Source organism: Aplysia californica, unplaced genomic scaffold (assembly GCF_000002075.1).
Source record: "Aplysia californica isolate F4 #8 unplaced genomic scaffold, AplCal3.0 scaffold00874, whole genome shotgun sequence".
Taxonomy (NCBI): Eukaryota; Metazoa; Mollusca; class Gastropoda; order Aplysiida; family Aplysiidae; genus Aplysia; species Aplysia californica.
In genome coordinates, this window is record NW_004798144.1 from 107153 (window position 1) to 130278 (window position 23126).

A 23126-nucleotide genomic window follows, 5' to 3' on the forward strand; every position below is an offset into this window, starting at 1 on the left:
TTGATCTTAAAATCCTTTGGGAAAAAAGAGAAAGAAAGGAAAAAGAAACTAAAGAAAAAAAATTCCGCCAGCATGTGTAGGCTACTGCATACAATGAAAATAAAGTAACATCTGTTTTAAAGCTGAATTACTCTTTTGGGTGACATAATTTGACAATTTGACAATAGTTCGTATTCAATAAGGCACAACATTGAATGATATATTTCCACATGGGGCCTGCATACAAAAAAATTATTTTGAGGAACAATATAATGGCGATATCATGGAGCCACACTGTTGACTGCCAAGTTGACAAAATTAATACTAGATCTAGATCTAACTATTGTTTTGTGATTGTGAAGTCTAGACTGTATCATAGATCTGAGAAAAGTTTGAACATTCCAAATATAGAAGTAGTATTTACTGATATAACATTATGATAAAAGTATGTCTCCAAAAAATTAGAAGAAAAACAAATGCTGCAACTGTAGCACACTTTTTGCCGCAATTCTGGCAAATATTTAAAACATTTTCATAGTTACGTCCCATGTATCTCAGTGCTTTAGTAGTAAATTGTTCCGATATGTGTTGTTTATATAAAGACAGTTTACTGTAGTACCACCAGTGATTGATGGATCTCTACGTTGTAAGTACTAGATCTAGATTCTAGTGCAATTGCGATTGCTTCGAAAGTTCTTTGGTTCATTTTTCCCCATCTTTTTCTGTACATAAGACTGCTTTATCCAGTTTTTGTTTATCTTTTTTAAACTGTTTGAAAACAGTCCACCGGTCATGGACTCGGACTCGGACACAGTACAGTTCACACTCACTCAGAGTTGGCTTTGATTCAAGACAAGAGTTTGTGAGGCGTAGATCAAGATATCTAGATTCTAGATCTAATATCTAGCTCTGTTGAACGAAAACAAAGTCCAGGTTAGAACTGGAAAGCCAGGGCGCCCACGGCCATTGTGACATGCTGGGAGTCGTTGACCGCACTTTCCTTGGTAGGCCTACACTGGCATTCGCAGTTGGCTGCACTGGCTGGTCACTGGAGCATGACGACCAACTTCATTCATGTCTGTCGTCTTTGTCGTTTTGTCCAAGAAAGCCAATTTGAAGACAGACTTGCTCAAATGGCTCATATATCAAACTCAAATCATGCTTGTTGGAGAATTTGGTGCTTTTTTGTAGTTCCCACCCCCTTATTGCCTCCTATTTGAGCTTGGATCTACTTCAACTTCAAGATCTAATCTAGATCTAGATCTAGATCTAGATCTAGATCTATACTACTATATTTATGTTTGATGTGCTAAGATATCAAACCTAACAACTGCAAAACATCAAATTATGGTGACATTCAGAAGCCCCCCACCAAATTTTTATTAGGCCCCGCTCTGCAGCTCTCTCAATTAGGATGGAAGAGGCTAGCCGTACTTAATGTACTTAAGTACGGCTAGACTCGCAATCTAGCCGTACTTATTCTTAATATGATGGCTAGACTGACCATTTACAAAAAGGTAGTGTCAATTGCCACCAAGTCACGCGGTGGCAATTGACAAAAATTAGGCTACCTTTTTGTCAATTCCACCGAGTAATTGGAGCTCTTTTTTTGCGTTGGTGGGTAGATCTAGCTTATTGACTATTGTACTCGAGTGCTCGGCGCTCGGTGTTGTGCGTTCGCCGTTCGCCTCTCTGTCCCTCTGTGTGTGTGTGTGTGTGTGTGTGTGTGTGTCTTTTCCTGACCCCCGTCCCCTGATTTATGTTCCCCGATATAACGTGAATTTCTGCTTGAGTTTGTGACCTACTTCTAGAATTGCCTGTGTTGGTTCTCCACCAAAGTGTAGGCTAAGGCTAGCCTAAATCTAGGTCTACGTCTCATTGAAAACACGCCAAGTTGGTGCCTTAGCTCTGGACTAGAGATGCTCGTCCAATGAATTAGTTGAGAACAAATTGACCCATTAGACACACATATATAAGTATAATGCTAAAGATAGTGTTGTTTTCAGACTTGACACCGCTTCACTCGGTGGCAATTGACAAAAAATAGGCCTACTGAATTGTAAATATACATTTTTATTGTGCAGTACCTAAAGTATTTGTATTTAAGCACGGGTAGACAGCCAGGCTAGCCGTACTTAAGGACGGCTAGACTGTCAGGCTAGCCGTACTTAATAAAATATTGATGGTTGAATTGTAAATGAAATTTTTAGTTTGCAATGCCTAAAGTATTTTTGTATTTCAGACAAAACCAAAAGGTGCCTTACTGACTTGCATGTAGGCCTATTTGAACCTGAATAATTACTAGATCTAGATCTAATGAGACCTGTGTACTTAACAGGCTTGAGTCAATTGGGCCAAACCTAGATCTAAGTACGGCTAGACTGGCAGGATAGAATAATTTCCCAGGGTTTCCTTGATTCCTTCAACCCATCTTTTTCGTGGTGTAGGCCTACCTCTTCCTTTTATAGCCGGAGTGCTTGATGGTAGGTGACATTCTGAATCATTCATTTAACAGAGGTGGCGAACCCATTTTATTCTGTTTTTCCATGAAATGAAGGCTGGACTCAGTGCCAATAGCTGCTCTTACTTCTTCATAAAATTTCTCTTCTTGGCTCGTCTTGTGATGTTAAGGGTTTTGGGGAGTCATTTCATCGCACACTCACATTCAGTGATTTTGTTTTCATTAGTTTTACTTTGTACAGGTCTAGCACTGGTAGCATAAATGTTGGTATAAAAATGCAGTCGGACCTACACCTGTGTAAAATGGCCACCCATTGTCAAGGAGAAAAGTGGCTGTATAACCCCTGTAGGTGGCCGTCTTATACGCGGTGCCCACTACGGCTGGATCGGTCTGATCACCCGACTCGATCGCCTGAAACTGAAAACAAACACATTTGTTTTTGAGGCGAGCGATCGGCCGATCCCAGCCGTAGTGGGCACCCCGTATCCGGCTTAGCAGCCTATGATCAAAATGAAGAAATAAAAACCAAAAACCGTTCCCTTCTCTGAAGTCCATACTGGGGCTGATTCAGGCTTAGGACTGCAATGGGGCGAATTCAAAAGGGTTTTTGTTTTCTTTTGAAAGGGGGAGAGGAGGTGGATGAGTGTAAGAAGGGTTTTTTCTGTTGTATTGCTTTGTTGGTTTTTTTTTTTCTTTTGGTTAGCTTTTTAGTTGCTGATTTTGTGCAAGGATAAAAGAAAGAATGTAAGACGATGAAGACCAAGTGTTATGGTAAAACAAACGGTGGGCCACCACTCGAAGAACGATGGACGCTTCTGGGGCAAGTTCACGTTAACGTCCATTGTTACTTTGTTACACAGTGTAGATTACGTAAACAAAACAGAGACCAGTCTCTTCATGTACAATTTGTATGAGTTGTGAGCAGGGATTATAGTTTATAAATGACGGACAATGCTCCCCTCACCAGCAGTTGAAAATGTATTGCTACCCATCGGTCAACTTGGGTAAACCTTCAGTGGATAAACTTAAAACATTTATATGACAGGTGAATGAATCATGACAGCCCGTCCACAGCGTCAGAGGCTGATTTAGAATTTATGACAGAGCATTGGGCGATTATATATATAGGGACCACGCCTGGCCGCCTGAGGCAGGTAAATTTGGCTCTGGGTTGATAAAATAAGGTGGCCACGGCTGCGTTGGACAAGTGCCCGTTCACACAGTTAAATTATATAGAAAAAACACAAGGCAAGGGGGGGAATGGAAAGTGGCTGTCTGTAAAGGTGGCCATATTATACAGGTGGCTGTCATTGCAGGTTCGGCTGTATTGAAGTGATATTAAGCTGTCTCGTGTGTCCATGGAGATGTTGGGATGAGATAGAAGGGAAGTGAGCTGGTAGATGATGGTTTTGGCTTTTTGAGTTCACGTTTCTATTTCTCTGTCTATGATCACGTTTTCAGAAAAAGTACTTCACCTCTTTCAGTTACTATTAACATGGATGTTCATGGGACTATGAATTCGGCTCACTCTCTTTATAACTTTTGTTTTTGATGTGTTTATTTTCATGTCAAATTTTTCACAGCTGTTGTTAAGTTCAGTAGTGTGTGATTTTGATTTTGAGGGCTTCGTTGGCTTCGATGAATAAAAGACATTGGACTCATTGGTCGTCTGCAAACAGAATTTCATAGACTTTCTTGGCTTTGGTTTGTGTCTTGAGTCTTGTGTTATTGTGTCCTAAAAGTACAAAATACAAAATACATTTATATTTTAAAGAAGGGGAGTTGAAATGGGGGCTCTTGTGGCCTAGAGGTTAAGGTGTTTGCGATGGAAAAAAATATTCTTCTCTAAAATTGTCTCTTTTCAACTCCTGTCCTGCTCTCTAGCAATGTTCAGTCATCTTCTTTCATCTCCACTTTCTGCCCCCGCCTCCTTTGCCGCCTCCTGGGCTCCTGACTCTCTTTCTGTGGCCTTTCTACTGCTACTCCTTGGCTCCTTCTTACTGCTTTCTTTCAGCCACACCCATGACCTTATGGTAGGAAAGATCTACACACCCAGCCTTCTCAGACAAGGGCGAAAAATCTTGGAGGTCCCGTGTGCAAGTTGCGCACGTTAAAAATCCCTTGGTGGTCTAAAATCAATAAGATTAGGCTTCGGCTGCCACCCAGGGAAAATTCAAAATTTCCTACCCACTGAAAATGTTTAAATAATGCGTCCCGCGCTCTCAAATGACCTTATGAAGTTTCATAAACGCATACCTGTCGTACTCAAATATCTTACTTTGAACCACTAGTTTGTTTGCCTTCCTGCTTCCTTTGTTCAAGTTCTGAGCTTCAGTTGTTGATATGTAGAGCTCTGATATTGTCTGACAGTTGTCTTCTGGTATTATACTTTTCGAGTGTCTTCCTGAGTTTAGCATGTTTTTTTTCTGTCGAAAGGCTTCTTCTCCTGATCTGTGAAGACGATGATGGATTCCTTGTTGTGCTCAAAATGGCTTCCTTGCAAAGCTGTCGTCATGATAATACAGAGCATCCGTACATGGCATGGGTTCCCTTTTGGAATCTGAACTGAGCTTTGTTTGGGTTTCTTTCCTCAATAGGTCTCATCCGTTGTTCAATTATCTTCAAGTATGCTTTCCCTAAGTGTCTTAACAAAGAGATGCGTCTGTACATTGTGCAGTCACATTTGTTTCTTCTCTCTTGTTTTCTCGTAGCATGATTTATTCGCTGTCGGCTTGCGAGGCCAGTCACAGTTTCACCCGAGCTCCCTTAGTTAGAGCAATGTTTTTGGGTGTCCTGGGTTAGCCTTCATGGCTAGTGATAGTGTACACCTCAGTGACAAAGTTAAAATCGTACCATATTTCACCCTGACTCAGCTATCCCATATTTTGTCCCGTTTCCACCTCTCCCAACCGGGACAAAGGGTTGGACTTTGCGAGAGCATCTTTTTAAAGTGAAATATTGAAAAAAAATGACACAATAAACAGGGGAGGGAGTTGTCTTGTCTTTAAATACCTATGATACTTCCAAAACAAAATAATGGACTACCTTTTTGTTTACCTTGCTTATATGGTTAAGACAATTCTTTTCATACTGTCCCCAGGTGTACAGTAAGGTCTTCTGTTTTCCCCCTGTCTGCCCCTAAACTAAGTGGAAGTGGAATATGTTCAAGTTGTAAAGCATTTCTTAGCACAGAATGAAGAGGTGAGTATAGAAACGTTTTAAGAAGTGTCGTTTTGTTAGGACTACTTTGGAAAAAAAGTTATGTGTCAAATCAAATAAAAGCAGTTGTTCCTTGCACAAATTTCTTTACTTCTTTTCAAGATAAATCGAGTATTTTTTCTCCAAACCAAGACAAATGAACAAGACAAGCTTTAAGACAATGTTTATAATTCCATATGCCCCAAAATTGACGAGCGCCTGATTCCATCACTTCGTAACGCAATTATGAAATCATTTGTAATCAAAGAAACTGACATTTTTCTGGCCTTTGGGCAATTTAAAAGAAAATAATTCTCTTTTTAAAAAATTATGAACGCCTTTTACTTTTATGTCTATTTAAAAACGCATTTCTGTGTAGATTTTGCTGAAAAATGTTGATCAAAGGAACAAAAATGGTAAATGTGCAGTTTTCAAGGACACTCAAACTTTGGAAATGACCAAACTTTGGCAGTCATTTTCTCTCTAATTTTACTGTTGACGCTACGTGACCCTCACCTGCTTTAATCGTAAATATTTCAATATCTTGAGATAGTTATATTTAAAAAAAACAAAAGTAAGACTAAGACACAAGCTTAAAAATGATATCAATACCTCGCTAAGCCCAAAAATTTATAAGCACCTGATTCCACAAGAGCAAGACACTTGTTATATTATAATTAAATTATTTGATTTATATATACAAGATTAAACTTTTAATATGTTTTGTTACAGTGTTAGAAGAGTTATTGTCAGAACTAATAAGTTTGATACGTTTGTTCCATGTGTACCACTGAAAAAGTTGATACCAAAAGTGGAAATTAACTATCAATGGAAAAGCAAGAAGGTTTGATGGGGACTGGAAATCTTTTTTTTTTTTTTTTTTTTTGTGTGTGTGGAGATAATAGGCTATAGGTTTTACACTCTCCTTAGAAATGAAGAATAAATATTTTGTTCATCTGCAGTAGAACCGTCATGTAACTAACTAAAAAAAAAAAAGCTCAGATGCAGAGAAACAAGCAACTGTGGAGGAGTGTTTATAAATTTATTTTGTGGATCTACTTTTTGGTTCTGTTGATGCTGACCTTGGTTTTTACAGCATAGTTGATTGTTATTTATTTTCTTTAAATGTGTGTAGGTCAGCCCGCCAACAAAAGCCAAACAAGAAATACTTTGTCGAGGAAGAAGGTTCATCAGATGGACCAAAAAGAAAATGTGGACGATCTGGATGTCCTGCAACAGTGCCCATCTGTTTTGCGGGAGTCAGTGAGAGGTGAGCTGAACTGTCTAGAACACCTTGACATTGTAATAGGATGTGTTAGCTCACTTAAGAATCAGATTAAATAAATTGGTAAGTTAGTAAGTAGGCTGTAGGAACACAACATAGTCATGTACAGAATGTGACTAGTTTCTTTTATGTATGATATGTGATGTCTATCCTGCATATATCAATGTCGTTGGCAGACTTCGATCTTTCGATCAGTGTTTTCACAGTGTTTTGGGCCCATCAGAGAATGATGACAGTAATATTTGGTGTGTACCTGGTTTATTTGTAAAACTGTCAAACCAGGGCAGTGCTACTCACGGTAGTGTCTTTAGACCATTCCCAAAGGGTGGATATTAACTTGTTCTTATGCACAGTAGAATTGTAAATGAGCTGATTTATCAATGTCATGCTCATACTCTTCTGGAACAACATAGGGGGATCTGCTGCTTTTTCTTTCCTCATCCTTACTATCGTCGGTTTCCTCTACTTCTTTTGTATGTTTGTCACTCTCTTGTGAACTGCTATTTCCTGGGTGCATTGATAGTCGAAGTAGACTTTGGGCTGTTGAGGCTAGAGAGGTGAGCAGAGTAAGTCTGATTGGACTTCTCATGTTGATATCCACCCCAAGGGGCTCTCATATGACCTTATGCAGTTGCGAGCGCAGTAAAACCTTACAAAAACTACTAAACTAAAATAAAACCTGTCAAAGTCATCATTTACTCGACAACGTGTCTCTGCCACCAGTCGGAGAGCTTGGGTCAGAGGGATGCCGTTGAGTTGTTAATGTTTCTCTAACTCCATCTATCCAGGTCTTTCTCGGTCGCCCTCTTGCCTTTTGCCCTCAAATTTTTTTGTGTTGGCAAGTTGTGCTGAGTGGTAATAAAACTAATTACAGGTTCGAATTCAGAGATACTTTTTCTGTACAAAGAAATCGTTTCCTATTGAAGATTGTTCGTAGTACATGTATTTACAAGCTGGATCTAATTATTTGCACTGGACTGCTAAATCTATCACTACTCTTTGTCCCTTGGGTTTCAGAATTGTGCTTGTTGAAACACTAAGTGATTTTGCTTCATTAAGGGTTTAACTTGTTGATGCTGTCATGTTTTTGGAGAAGCGGAGTTCTTTGTAATGTAATGTATTCATGTTATTACTATTTTAATTATTTGTCATTGTTCTTTAGATGCTGTGGTAGTAGCTGGACCTCAAGATGGTACCACGTGACTTTGGGCGAGCATTTCTGCAATGAATGCTTTGAGCACTACTACAGAAGGTCTGTTACTTCAAACTAGATGTCCTTGTTCCATTTCTATAGCTTCCAACTGTTTGGATTAATGGAGAATGGTTGTTCATATGTTCCTTTGTAAAACAGCTTTGAAAATCTTGAATGTTGAGTGCTAATAGGACATTTCGAAGTCAGAGCTCATGATTAAGTGAAGAGTAAATAAGTCATTGTCACTTGTTAACAGCTGAGGGTTTGAATTCATATAGCGTTGGCCAGCTGTTAAAATATATTGTGCCCAAAATTTTGAGAATTTTGTTTATTGCAGTTACTTCGGTACAGTGGTATTTACTTAACCCCCGGGGGAAGCAGGCATTGGTTGCTGTAGTTGTTAGACAGACATTTCTGCAAGTGATAACCCCCCGTCCCCCCCCCCCTCCTTTGCTCCTCTCCCTCCACAAACACACACATGTGCATGGGTCCTGATTGGAGGATATGGTGATGTTGTTATTTATGTCAGGAAGTGAGAACATAGGCAGTATTTGAGCATCAGCGGTGGTTTTGTTATGCACATTGGCTAAGACTGTTTTCTTTAGACTCTTGAAGGATGGTTGTTTTTGGGTAGAGGGTGTGAATTAAACTTTTGCACTCAAAATCTAGAACATTTTTGGCCCTTGCAGGTGTTTTAAGGAGACATAAATGAGAGAAGGGGGATGCATGCACACTCTGAAATCATTGGGCAGTGTCCATTTTCACAGCTTTTGGATCTTAAAAAAAAAATCTTGTCAGACATTTTGTAGCAAAAAAAGTTACTGTTTAAGGAACTGGTTGCTGTTTAAGGGAGTGATTTTTAAAGGAAATCTCTGATGCACAAGCTTAGATTGCTTTTAGGCAGAGGTTGGACAGCACATTGTCAGCAGGAGCTTTAACCCTATCCGTACGCCCTTGGGTCATTTTGTACCCCCGGGGTTGTATTCTTCACGTTTTAGAATACTTCTTGTACGAAGATCTCTTTGAAACTTTCAGTATTTCTCAAAAGGTCATTTTGATAGACTGCTATACAAAGCATACAGATCGGATTAGCGAGTAAATTTCCTCTTTGGAAAGGGGTGGCACAGAGTTCCCCACGTGGTATGGATACGATAGTAAAACACGACGTACGGATAGGTTCAAGAAATTTTAAAGTGAGTGTTAAATCAGTTGTTAATCTGATTTGAGCATTGTTGTTATTGTCCAAATCTGTTGATAATGAAATCTAGACATTGTTCATTTTTGTCATAACATGAAACATGATAACACCGGTTATTGCCTTTATTTTAACACTACAACTGAGATTTCCTGTTGCCAGTGCAGAATATCAAGCTATATATGGTTACCTTGAATCTTTCCCCATCAGTCATAAGGCTGGTTACGCCGATTTCACAGCATGGAAACGGAAGTGGTCGGCCCATGCACGCACCGAAGGATCGGTGGTTGCCTTTATGATGGAACAGATTGTGCCATACTGGGTGCAGTGCCAGAAGAAGGAATGCGGCAAGTGGAGACAGCTCTCCCGCGATGTGGACCTCACTCCAGAGTTTATACGAATGTTCCAGTGCGGGTCCACCAACGGAACAAACAATAACAACAAAGTGAGTTAGAAGAATATCCCGTCTTCCATACCTAAAGATTACGCACATCCAGCATGCTTCTTTTTTATGTTAGTCTCTTTTTGGAGCACCCTTAGCTCAGTTGGTATCATGCTGGACTATGGAGTAGATGGCCGTGGTTCAAATATCCCTGACAAGGCATTCTGAACTTGGGTTGTTTTGGGAAGTTTTTTATAGACTCCCCACCCATTTGGCTCAATCCAATGAGAGATGGATGTTAAATTTGAAGGTCCTGCCTCATTAAAAACCTTGCAGTTTTGAAAGGGACATTAAACCTTTACAATATTATAATGAGATATGAGAATTTTCTGGCTTCAGTGAATAAACGATGGAGTATAGATATGGAATGAGTAGAAGTGATTAAGGAAGTTTAAGTGAATATGGAATCAGTTGTTGACCTAATTTCCTTGTCACCAATTAAGCAACAAGTCTATATTTTTTTTTTACTCTTCTTTTCAGAAAGGCAAACAAGACCCATGTTATGCACCTCAAGATGAGGTGAGTTTTTGAGGCCGCTCCTACATCCTGCCCCTGCCTCAGGTGATAGACATTGTTTCGTATTTTGCTACTATTACTCCTCTATAGTGCAGGTGTAGGCAGGGGTGTCTAAGTCATGGGCTGGATTAATGGATCTCAAATATCTCATAGGCCGAAGCAGGAGAAAATGGGGTGGAATCGATTGAAGTTGAAGTGTCCAAATTTTCAAAAGGTAAACTAAAACTGACACTATAGCTTATGTTGTTCTAGTTGTCGACTCCTGTTGCCTGTGAGCAGTTTCAGTCCAGCCACCAGATTGACCAGATTATCAGTAATGAAATTGGCCTGCCTTGAGTGAATAATTAAAAAAACCAAAACTTTTTATCTTGAAAATTAATATTACTACTTTTTGGTCCTGATGGAGGCAATAGACTTTTTATTTTATCTCGTGAACAGTTTTGTATTTTATTGTGGTGTGATGTATTGTAATGGGGTGGCAGCAAGAAAACTACAGTCAATCCTGCTTTTCAGGGTGAGAAATACAATGAGTAAATTTTCTCACGAAAGAGACGATAAATGAGTTCTAAAACTCATGTCTATTTCTTTTATTTAAAGAGTGTCGTAAAATGGTGTTTCTTTGAGTATTCGGTCGTGTAAGTTGATACGTAGACATAGTTGTAAGTAGAGAATCTGCTTGGAAGAATGGCACACATGAACATCTATGCTGTTATATACTCTAAGAAATGACATTCTTACGATGTATTGTCTGTGCTGTTTTTTTACCATCTTTCCATCCTTCATCCTTCCTCATTGTGGAGAGTATTGTACTTTGATCAGTGGCTCCAGAGCTCCACTTTTACGATCTATTAGATAATGATAATGACGATAACATTTAAATCTATATAGTGCATATCCGTACTGAGCAGCATGCTCTATGTGCTTTTCAACCAATTATCTTTAGAGTGGTGTATGAATTGTACATAAGCAAGAAGCATTTTACTTTTTTTTTTTCACCACAATCCTATATCTCCATGCCGGCTGCTCTCCTCCCCAGCGAGTCCACTTTGTCCACAGCCCTCTGTGGCTGATTCAGAACAAGTGTACACCCTACTTGAAGAAGTCGCCGGCGGCTCCGTTCCTCACAGCCTATTACGCTGACGGTGTGGGGCTCAGTCCTACTGAGAATGCTGCTGCTCTCTCTAAGGCTGAGAAAAGTATGTTAAGCCAGTTTTTCTTTTGTTTTTTTTTATTTGGGTGGGGTTGGGGGATGTGTTGTGTATATCTGCCAGTGTGTGTGTGTCTTTATGTATTGGTCGAGAGAGTTGTGGGGGGGGGGGTTGCTTTGTACAAAGTACTAAATGGCAGGTCATTTTTAAAAATGGGTTCATGGTGTCCAGCAAAGTCGCAAAAAGTTAGGATTTCTGGACGTTGGCCTGAGTTGTTGAAAGAACCACAGTATAGAGACTGGTTACTTGCTGATGGCCTAGGTGGTAGAATTTTTTATCCTCAGGTGGGTTTTTTTAAGTGAGGAACCCCGTGAACACAATTTTGTTGAAATAAAAACTTTCGTCTTCATGTGGTTTCAGGCCACCTCAGGTAAATGCTATTTCCTTGCTAACTTTCTGTTGTTTCTGTCTGTCTTTTTTGCTGACTGTCTAGTTTTTCCCCAGCTTTACAGGATCATTATTGTATCCGTGTGCTTCATTTTACTTTAAAAACAAGCAGCCTGTCTTGCTTTTTCCATCCCTAAATGACCATTATTGTGTCAATGTGCTTCCTTTTTTAAAAAAAAGCAACAAAAACACGAACAAAATTCCTATCTTGACCTAAATAGCCTGCCCTTTTTGTCCACTCCACAGAGAAGTTATGCCCGTACGTTCTACCTTTTCCCAAGGCAGATCATCCTCTTCATGCATTTGCTGTTACGCCAGACATGATGACAGAAGTGGAGATAGAGTCGTTCCCCTTGCTGGCCCAAGAATGTCCCTATATGTATCTGGCAGTTCGTAACCTGATCATGTCATTGTGGACACTGAACCCAAAAGTATGTACAGCTTGGTGCATAAATGATGATACCATTTATAAATAGAATAATGGAACACAAGTGCAACACAAGAGTGTGATGACTCAGAGTCGTCATCCAAAATTAACATAAAATTTTTTAAAAAGCACATAGCGAATATTACAAAATTGTGTGCAATTTTCTTGTTTGAAACATTTAGTTTTGTTCGTATTCACTAATAAGTAAAGAACTCTCTGAGAACACTCAGAAACATTCTCGGCTTCTGCAGAAGCATACAGTACAAGCTTCGGATTTCACGCGCTCAAACACTATCAAACTGACAAGATCGTTCACTGTCTATAGCCGGGTACCCATTTCCACCGAGAGCCTAACCACTAGGCCACCGACGCCACATTAGTATTATGCCTATAATTAAAATTATTAAATCCTCATTATTGTTGTTTTTATTATTAAGATTATCAAATCACTATTATTATAGTTACTATTATTATAATTATTATTATTATAGTTATTATTATTGTTGATATTTTGTCCTCACTAGGAGTGGCTGACCAAAGAGAAGTGTACGGAGTACCTGATCTGCCGCGGACTGGCCAGGGTGTCTTGTGTGGAGCAGCTGCCGCAAGTGTTGGCCTTTCTGACCCACCACGACCTCATCAACCAGGGACTGGTCACTCCACCAGCAAACTTAACAGAACCGTTTACTTCTCTGGTTAGCAGCAAACTGTTTTTTATTTATTTCTCTTCTCCAGTCACCGGAAAACTGTTTTCATTGCAAACTGTTTTTTGGGTTTTTTTCTCTACCTTAGCAAACAATTCTTATTATTTCTCTTCTCCAGTTACCAGAACTAGTTAGTAGCAAACTGGTTTTTAAACATTATTTTTCTTCTCCACTTTAGCAGCAAACTGTTCTCATTATTTTTCTTCTCTAGTTGAGATAGCAGCAATTTGTCATCATTAGATTTTGCTTCTCGTGTTGGCAACAACAAATTGTTCTCATTTACAGCTTTAGTTGGCAGCAAATTTTTGTCATTTCATCCTCCTGTAAATAAGCTCTTTAGTCATTTACTTCTCCAGTTAGCAATATACTGTAATTATTTATTTTTCTCCTTTTCCACCCAACAGATAAGCTATCATCATTGACTTCTCTGATTTGCAGCCGTCCTAATGTAACCTTTTGTGTTATCTTGAAATGTATATTTGAAAAGGAAGCAGTTTGTTATACGGGGTTGTTTCATATGTGTGATCATTACTTATGATAGCAATAATGATGATTATTAATAATCTTTGAAAGTTTATTTTTTGAGGTTCTACCCAAAAAATGCCCAGAGGATATTATATTTTTTAGTGCGACATAAAACTTGTAAATTCATTATACTATAGAATGATGTGCAATGCCTACTTTCTCTCTTTTTTTTTTCTCTGTCTGCCTGTCTCTTATTCTGTCTCCCTACTCCCTCCCCCTTTCGCTTACCCCACCCCCTTCCCCTCTCTCTCTCTTTCTCTCTCTCTCTCTCTCTCTCTCTCTCTCTCTCTCTCTCTCTCTCTCTCTCTCTCTCTTCTTTTGCTCTCTCTCTCTCTTTGTCTGTCCCTCCGGCCCTCTCTGTCTCTCTCTCCATCTCGCTCTCTCTTTCTCTCTTTCTCTCTGTCTGTTTCTTGACATTAATCTCATTACCACCACTCTGTTTTCTGCCCTCTACCTAGCACCAGGGATCATCGGTTCTGATCGTCGGGGCAGGTGCCAGTGGTCTCGCAGCAGCCCGGCTTCTCAGCATACATGGTGTCAAGGTCAGTTTCCCAATGACAGGTCATAGGACTGTCATCTGACATATGTGAGACAGCATGGTGAAATCAGGCGCTCGTCAAAATAATGTAATCAAAGAAACCAGCATTTTTCTAGTCCTTTGGAAAACTTTTGCGAATTTTCTTTTTTTGAAATAAATATGCTGTTCTCAAAGACTCTCAAGCCTTTTAAGTCACCAGACTTTGGCGGCCATTTTCTCAGTAATTTTACCTCTGAAACCAGGCTACCTCCACTTCCTTTAATTGTAATTATCTTGAGCTCTATTTAAGATAAATGAGTTTTTTTTTTCATCAAAAGCAAGACAAATGAACACACTTTAAGATGATGCCAATAACTCAAAATGCCTAAAAATTGACGAGCGCCTAATTCCACTGCATCGTGCCACATATTTTTTTTGGCTTAAATTCTGAATTTATTTGGTCTTTGTCAGAAATGTTTTAGGTCAAGTGTGGAACTTCCGCACTTTTAAATATTTGAGAACTGACCTAGTTTGGTGTGCATGCTTGTATTGGTATGTTGATTTGTGTCCTTTGTTTTTTTGTTGTGATATCTTTGATTTTCGTGCCTTTGTTCTTGCCATGTGGCCTTTTGGCCCCACGTGAGTCTTGATTTTCTATTCTTATCTTTTTACATCCCTTCCCAGGTCACAGTGTTAGAAGCTAAGGGCTGCATCGGGGGGCGTGTCTGTGACCAGGATGTAGAGGGCAGCACCGTGTCTTTCAGTGGTCAGTGGCTGAACGGTTGCGTCAACAACCCCGTGGCAGTCATTGCTTATCAGGTACGACAGTCAGAAACGTGTCCATCGCCTTTGACGTCAACTCTCTTGAGCCAGAGCTAATTTTCACCCAACAACCGTTGCAGCCGGACACTTTTGGGGTATATCGAAGCGTTAACCACAAAAAGACTGAAAACTATCATAATAAAGAAAATGCAACAAGAAAAAGAAGGAAATTCTCTCTCTGAAAAAAAAACTGCATCTAATTTGTCTGAATAGTTTTATTTTATCAAAATTTTGAAATGGTAATGTCTGGGGATTACGCAATTATTTTTTTTGGGTGCCCAATTTGTAATAAAATCATCTATCACAGTGCGGGGGTGATTGACTTATTCTGTTACAGTTTAAAAAGTATCGCACATAACTTCTTCGAATTTTTAACGAAATGAAACAAGTGGGTCAACTGTTGGCTCACCACTTCCTGCAACTTGTAACCGAAAAACACCAGAGATATCGATCGATAAAGCGCATCCAATAAATACACGGGAATAGGCTCAAGTGAGTTAATGCTGTATTTTGTTTAAAAGTTGTTTGATGCGGGTTCATTTTAGATTTTGAAAAAATTATACTCTTCGTCAAGGTCTCTTGCAGGTGGATGGAAGGCTCCACTTGTAGTTTTTACCTCTGAACTACACTTCTTTTGTTCCGGTCAGTCTGTCTTTCAGTTCCTCATACTAAATGGTGGCTGTTGTGTCAGTGTGCTTCTCTTTGCCCAAGCTGTTGAACTCAAATCAAGATCTCAAGTTTGTTTATTGCAGATTCTTTTACCTTTGCCACCTGATTTCAGTGTATTTTTTGGCTATTCATATGCATATATTTGTATCATGTATAATCTCTGTAATAAAGCTCATGGAGCATTTACCGAATGGAGATGTGCTATATTAATATGTTACCCTTTGAAAAATCTGTTTTTATAAACTGGTTTTTACTTGACGAACAGTCTGTTTCCACCACTTTAGATGAAAATTCTTGCTTCAATTCAATATAGTGTTTAACCTTCAATTCATTTTCACTTTCTCTCTCTCTCTCTCTTTCTCTCTCACTCTCTCTCTCTCTCTCTCTCTCTCTCTCTCTCTCTCTCTTTCTCTCTCCTTTTGTTCTCCTTTTGCTCTCTCTCTCCTTTTGCTCTCCTTTTTCTCTCTCTCTCTCTCTCTTTGTCTGTCCCTCCGGCCCTCTCTGTCTCTCTCTCCATCTTGCTCTCTCTTTCTCTCTGTCTCTCTTTCTCTCTTTCTTCATCTCTTTCTCTCTCTCTTATTCTCTCTCTCTCCCTCTCTCTCTCTATGCTGCTGTCAGGCTGGCATTGACCTTGAGCAACCGAACGATGACTGTCGACTGATCACAGAGGATGGAAATGTCATTGAGGATTCCCTCGACCGCAGAATTGAGTTTCACTATAACGCAATTCTTGACATCATCGCGGAGTGGAGGAAGGGCAGAGAGGATAAGGCAGATGTTGACCTTCTGAGTAGGTGCATTGTGACAACTGGCTCTCTGTCTATTCTCATGCTTTTTCTGAACGCTAAAGAATTATTGTCCTGAGCAGGGTTGGGGATATGAATAGTATGCTGCTACCCCTCTCCCCCTCCCTCTCTCCCCCCAGTAGGGAGACTTAAAACTTTTTGACATATGTGGGATATCATTTTTGTGTTTTTACAATTTCTTTTGTCTTCTTCTCATTTGTACTGATCTGTTGACCTGAGGAGTGAGGGCTATGAAATATAACAAAGATTCCTCTAATGTGGAACCAGCCTTTGAAATGACGTATTTGTGTTTAGCTAGGTCTTGGTCTGTCTCTCTTGCCTTTTCCTTTCACTAAAACTTAATGGCAGTGTCTGTTTTGTTGGTGTGCTTCTCTTTGCTGAAACAAAACTCAATGTGGTATTTAAGTAAGTTGTTATTGGACACTCTGGTGTCATTTGCTTATGTATTGTTGGTCAACTGTTGAGATAATATTATAGCTAGTATATTATGTGCTTCTCTTTGCTGAAACAAAACTCAATGTGGTATTTAAGTAAGTCTGATTTGGACATTCTGGTGTCATTTGCTTATATATTGTTGGTCAGCTGTTTAGATAATATTAATATAGCTAGTATATTATGTGCTTAGCTCAAAATTGTGGAAATTTTTAAAAAAGTCTATGATGTGGGCTGCATTTGCATGAGAAACATTTTGTCCTAATTCAGATTTTAAATAGTGAAAAAAAAAGTAAGAAAGTTACATAATGTTAAAACAAAATTGTTAAAAGACTGAAACAGTTTTTTCACTCACCTGGATACTCTCACTCTTTGGGCTTGGAACATTTGAACAGCTTGCGTACATTTTTTCCTATATTTTCTTTAGTTGTTTTTTTAAAATGGCGAAGCACAATAGTTATTGCACCAAAAGAAACAATGATGTCCAATATTTTTCCTTGTTTATTCTACCTTTGTGTTAGGAATGAAACAGCTGAACATACCTTTCAAAGAGTGAAGTGAAATGATTTTTTTTGTCGTTTTCTTTTTAAAGTTGTAGCTGAGATGTTTCTTAACTGCAGGGCAGATATATTTTTCTTTTTCTGTAAAAGGAAATATATTTGTCATTACCCGTTTTGATGACCCCATTGACGCAATGCAGATCATTTAGGAGGCGAGGTTTAACCCTGTCTGTTAGGACCAACTCAGGCTGAGAGGGATACAAAGTTTCAACAGAAAGATGGAGGTACTCGATAAAAGTTCTCCCCACTCATAAAATTTACTCGGGTCTTCTGCATGAGATGACAAAGATCCTAACTGCTACTCCGCAGACAAGAGGTAAATTTGGGAGATGAACCTCATAAATATAATAAATTGCCTGACATCATTTGTCTGTGAGTTGACCCTCGATGAGACCAATAGTGGGGAATGCTGAAATAGGGAGTATCATTTCACCCTCTTTTTCTCCAGAATCCTTTTCTTTAAAAAGCGGGCTCGCCACTGTAAGGTTTCATTATCGTTGTTTTCGCTTGATTTTTCAGCAAAATTCAAGGAGTTCCACCAGCAGTTTATTTCTGAAACACAGGGCTTCTTTACACACGTAAGTCTTTGTATTCTGAAGTTAGTTTTGTTCCTGCAAAGTTCTTGGTGCTTTGTTTATATATTTTTTATGAGGACGTGCGCCTCTGAATAACTTTTAATACTTGTTTGTTATGCCAATGAAGAGTGGGAATATTTTTATAAAGCATGTTGGTGTGGTTTGACTCTGCTGGGTTTTTTTTTTTTTGGTATTTTTTTTCTGTGTTTTTCTTATCTGAATCTGGTTCTGTATTTGAGTGTGAATGTGCATTGTTATGCTGTGCAGCTGCTTAATTTTGCTAGGCATTGTTTATTTCTATTCGTGAGGCATCATGATGAAATCAGGCACTTAGCAAAATAATGAAATCGAAGAAACCAGCATATTTCGCCCGATGGGATCATTTTTCTAGATTTTTTCACGGGACGGGGCTCAACACCTTTTATGGAAAATTTTTTATTACAGGCAACCCCCCCCCACACGTTAAATTTCAGTTTCCAGGGATACTTTTAAGCTTCAGAAGTCTCCAAACTTTTGTGGCCATTTTCTCACTAATGTCACCTCTGACATCAGGTGACCTCCACCTCCTTCAATCTCAAACATCTTGACTTCGATTCAAACTAGATGAGTATTTTTTAAAAATCTTTAGCGAAACAAATGAACCAGCTTTTAGATTATACCAATAACTCCATATACCCAAAAATTGACAAGCGCCTGATCCCACAGTGTTGTGTCACATTTGATCTGTTACTTGAAAGGTTGTGTTTGTTATCATGCAGTTTTTGTCATCATGGAGACTGGTCTCAAAGTTACAGCTTCTCAAAGTTACAGCTCAATGTTTTACAAGTCTTCTCTGTTTCCCAGACAGTGCTTGTGGGTGGTTTGCGGGTGCTCTGTTGTGGTTTATCCTTCTTTGTAATCAAATATCTATCGCCCTTATGCTGAGAGTGTAAAGCACTTAGAATAACAAGAGCAACAATCAACAGTGCTTTCTTCGTGCTTTGCTTTTGTGGTTCACTCCCCTTTTCTTGAACCTGGCCCGCATGTAAAGGGTGTCTTTTCGCAGGAGGAAGAGCAAGTGATGGAATTCCACCTGAGCAACCTGGAGTTTGCCTGTGGCTGTTCCCTCGACCAACTCTCCTCCCTCCGGTGGGATCAAAATGAGGAGATGCCACAGTTTGCAGGAGCCCGTACCCACGTGGCCAGTGGGTTTGGTTCCATTTTGAAGAAATTTGCAGACGGCTTGGACGTCAGGTTAAATACTCAGGTGATTTGCTGTCTGTGTGGAAGAGTCTTTGTTGTGAGTGGTTGCAGGTGGTCTGATGTAGTTTGCTCCTTCTGTCCTATCAGACATCTACTGTGCTTATCTCTCCCTCTTTTCTTTGTATGTTACTCTCTAGAAGCACCTAATCTTCAGAACTTTAATAACCTATTTGTGTTTCAAGTTCCGTAAAACTGTTGACTAAAACTGAAAGTAAAATTTTTGTCAAATTCTGTCTAGTGTGTGGTGATTGGTGCTCTTATATTGTCTGTTGTCTCTTCTTTTTTTTATTAAACATCTCTTGTCCTAATCTGTTCCCGGGGAAATGGGGCCATTGTGGCCCTGCCTCATTGTCTTTTCCTTGCACTCACTACACCCGGCATAATCTGATACATGTTGAAATAATTAGCCAGATGCGTCACTATTTCAGAAAAAAGAATGTATGGTGATACAGCATGCATATTATTGTCTGCTGTTACCGGATAGTGCCTGTTGGGGTCGTGCAGACTTTAAAAGTTCACATCATGATTTTACTGTTGTCATAATCTGTGAAGAAATTCTTGTTCATTCTTTGTCGCCTTTAACTTTAACTATGACTTTACAATGGCTGCAGTCTTTCATCCTCCATATTTTCTTGATATTGCTATTTATGTGAACATTGAGTGATAGCTATGATTGTACTGTCAATTATTTTTTTGTTAAAGCAAAGATGTGTATTGAATGAGTAATTCTCAAGTGCCCTATATGTTACACTCTTCCTTCTTGAATGAGAGAGTGAGTCCTTGAGTGCCTTTTGTTTTTCTAGCAAGTCAACTAATTGTTGTGATTTCTTATTGTTCCGGGCAGGTCACAGGAATCGACTACACGGGCAGTGAAGTGACAGTAACTACAGAGTCTGGACAGAACTTCTCGGCGCAGATGGTTGGTTTCTTCCTTAGTGTGCCTTAGTGTATTTCTTTTTTTCTTGCTATTTATTTATAAACAAAATTATTTGTAAGAACTGATTCTAAAATGACAGTTCTTAATTAAGAACATTGTATGGGACAATAGAGGGTGTGTAATGTCTGTCCAGAAGCTGAAATAAAACTACTTACATGTACATTACTTCTTCCTAATGCTAAAATTAGAAACTGTTTTCGTAGTGCTTAGCTTGGCATAATGATTAGATTCTTTGCTGTTGGGCACATAAGACATGAGTCTGGTTCCCATGTAGGGAAGTTTCATTATTGTGTACCTCTGTCTGTCTACCGGGGCTTTGTACATTACTGTGTGTCTCTGTCTATCTACTGGGACTTTGTATGTATCCCACCCAGCTGAGGTTCGTCCTGATTGCCAGGGATGAAGCAACCCTACTCCTAAATAATCTAAATTGTTTTTAAAAATTTGTTTTAGTAAGTGTGTTACGGCACTTGCAAAGTAATAAGGTCCTAGCAGTGCCGAAAATTACAAGTGCCACAAGATAGTAACAAACCACAAAAAAGAAGGAGGAGAGAAAAGGACGATAGATATTTGATAGGAAAGAAGGAGGAAACCACAACGGAGCGGCCTCTTACCTCCAACTCATCTAAAATGTGTCACAAGGAGCGTAAAGCATTTACAGTCACACAACTGCCATGTCTCAAATCTATTGTTTCCAATTTGTTGTCATTTTTATTGGTGGCCGATTTAGAGCCAGCTTTATTTATAGAAAATTTCTGATAAGAGATTGTAATTTAGTAGCTTACAAATTATAATGTTTTTTTGTTCTTATGTCAAAAAAGAAAAGAATCAAATAGGCCTACTCATCACACATGTTCTCCAGGGCAGGTGGTTGAAGGGCACCTTTGGTAGGTCTTCCTTTTTTTTTTCTTCTTTGCCTCAGTTGTTTCTGTCTATTTGCCTTAGTTTTTTTTCTTGTACTTAGATAACCATTATTTCATCATTGTTCTTCTGTTTACCCCCCAAAACTTCCACAGGTAATTCTTTCCCTCCCTCTGGCTGTACTCAACTCAGGGGTTGTGACATTCCAGCCAGCTCTGCCTGACAGCAAGATGAAGGCCATAGAAGCTGTTGGAGCTGGTCAAGTGGAGAAGGTAGCGTGCTCAATGTGTTGGTTTGATGATGTCCAGGGTTTGCATTTCTCCTACATGGTTAAGACCATTTTAAAGAATAATTAAAAATGTAAAAAAATAATTTTTTAATGTTAGCGTTATTTTGCCCCCATTGACACAATTGAGATCATTTAGAGGGCGAGCATTGACCCTGCCTGTCTGAACTAATCCAGGCTGAGAGGGATACAACGCCTCTGCAGAAACACAGAGACATTCTTCTCTGTTCAAGATGACCCTGGTCAAGTGTGTCTTGAAGTGCGACAAAACTGTCACTAAAGGTCCCTTAGTGGTCCAAAATCAATAAGAGTAGGCTCCAGCCACCTCCCGGCCAAAGTTCAAAATTTCTTACCAACTGAAAATGTTTAATGGGATCCGCACGCTCATTACAGTGGAGTCCACTTATAACGAGTACGAAAAAAAAAAGGAGTCTGTTATAAAGACACTATTCTAAAACCCCGGTTTTTTTTCTCTTCTTTACCTTTGTAAATAAAATACTGCTATAGCGCTATCAGACAAACATGCGAGTCGGTTATAACGGAATATTGCTTCTGCGCACAGTGATTATACCAATTATACATAATGTAAAACCTCGCCAGTTGAGAAACTTGTTGGTGATCTAGCGAAACTAAGAATGGGAGAGCCCATGTGTGTCAACAATGAAGGCCAGAGCGACTGAGTAGGGAGGGTGTGGCATACGCAGACAAGCAGAACACATCGCATGATAGGCCAGTGTAAGCCTAGTTTAGATTATTAAGGCCTACCATGCCTCTCACTTCTCCGATGCGGGGATGGAGAGGTCACAGCAATGTGATGGGTGGAGCAAATGAGTGATGTGCACAAGCTGACGGAATGCACCTCAGGGTGTGGTGGGGTGGGGGGAAACACAGCGGGTGAGTTAGCCCACAGCCCTTTTTTTCTGATCGCCAACGCCGAGCTGTCAGTCAACATCACTAGATCTAGCGCTAGAGAAAGAAACCTGATTCGATTTTTGATCAAGTAAGACCTAAAGGTCATGTTGAAACAAAATCATCATCAGGGGAGATATCAAAAGGAAATAAATAAAACACCAAAATCATAGATTAGGCCTACTTTACAGTTTCCCTTGAATTTATTGCTGGATCCCTTATAGCAAGAATCCTGCTATAACGGACATTTTGCTCCGGTCCCCTCCCTCTCGTTATAACAGGTTTCCACTGTATGACTTTATGCTGTTGCGAGCGCTGTAAAATACTAACCAAAACATTTTTTAAAAATAAATAAATTGACTGTGTCTCCCCTTTGGAGCATATCAGATCATGAAGGAGGTAAAAATCTGAAGAGAGGGAAGTAACACTTGACAAATCTACTTCCTTTATGACTACCACCCAGGCAAAGCTGTATCATGCGTGCTGCTGATTGTCTGTCAACGAAGCTAAACGCCATATGCATACATCTGTGTGTAGATTTTTTGACTCTCGGCAATGTGCTGGAACTGTTTATGGGGGGAGGGGGGGATGTGGCGACGGAGTTGTGTGTGTGTGTGTGTGCCTGCATGTGTGCACGCGTGTTTGTGTAGGTGCATGCTCATGTATGTGTATTATTAACTGGGAAAGCATTATTTTTATTGTTATTTATACAGTGCTTCCACTCTTCCGTATTTTTACGGAAATCCGTACTTTCTGCCAGTTCCGTATTTGTCCCTCCATCATTATCTACTCCCTCCGTAAAAAAAAAACAACTGCGACAGTGCAGGACTGCCGAAATTCCGTACTCGCCTTCGTATCGTCTTGTATAAGATACGGATATTTACGGTAATTCTCTCGGCAACAAGTTATCGTAGAAACCTGCCAAATTGCGCATTTCCTGCAATCCGACATACCGCTATGTCCCAGTCCCATGCATTCATTGTGTGTTGGT

At 39.5% G+C, this 23126-nt stretch overlaps 1 protein-coding gene across 1 annotated transcript in view; it reads left to right on the forward strand.

Annotated features, from left to right (window-relative positions):
* Window positions 1–547: 547 nt before the first annotated feature.
* The window catches only part of LOC101859365 (lysine-specific histone demethylase 1B), a 27089-nt gene continuing 4510 nt past the window's right edge, over window positions 548–23126 (forward strand). Inside the window, exons 1-16 of the mRNA XM_035972846.1 lie at window positions 548–625; window positions 5541–5641; window positions 6774–6908; window positions 8086–8175; window positions 9521–9755; window positions 10233–10271; window positions 11305–11464; window positions 12110–12294; window positions 12815–12985; window positions 13978–14061; window positions 14721–14855; window positions 16146–16317; window positions 17845–17980; window positions 18846–19146; window positions 19987–20061; window positions 21096–21212. Coding sequence (XP_035828739.1) covers window positions 5634–5641; window positions 6774–6908; window positions 8086–8175; window positions 9521–9755; window positions 10233–10271; window positions 11305–11464; window positions 12110–12294; window positions 12815–12985; window positions 13978–14061; window positions 14721–14855; window positions 16146–16317; window positions 17845–17980; window positions 18846–19146; window positions 19987–20061; window positions 21096–21212 — 2043 coding nt within the window. The 5' untranslated portion in view covers window positions 548–625; window positions 5541–5633. The remainder of the gene's footprint in view (window positions 626–5540; window positions 5642–6773; window positions 6909–8085; window positions 8176–9520; window positions 9756–10232; window positions 10272–11304; window positions 11465–12109; window positions 12295–12814; window positions 12986–13977; window positions 14062–14720; window positions 14856–16145; window positions 16318–17844; window positions 17981–18845; window positions 19147–19986; window positions 20062–21095; window positions 21213–23126) is intronic.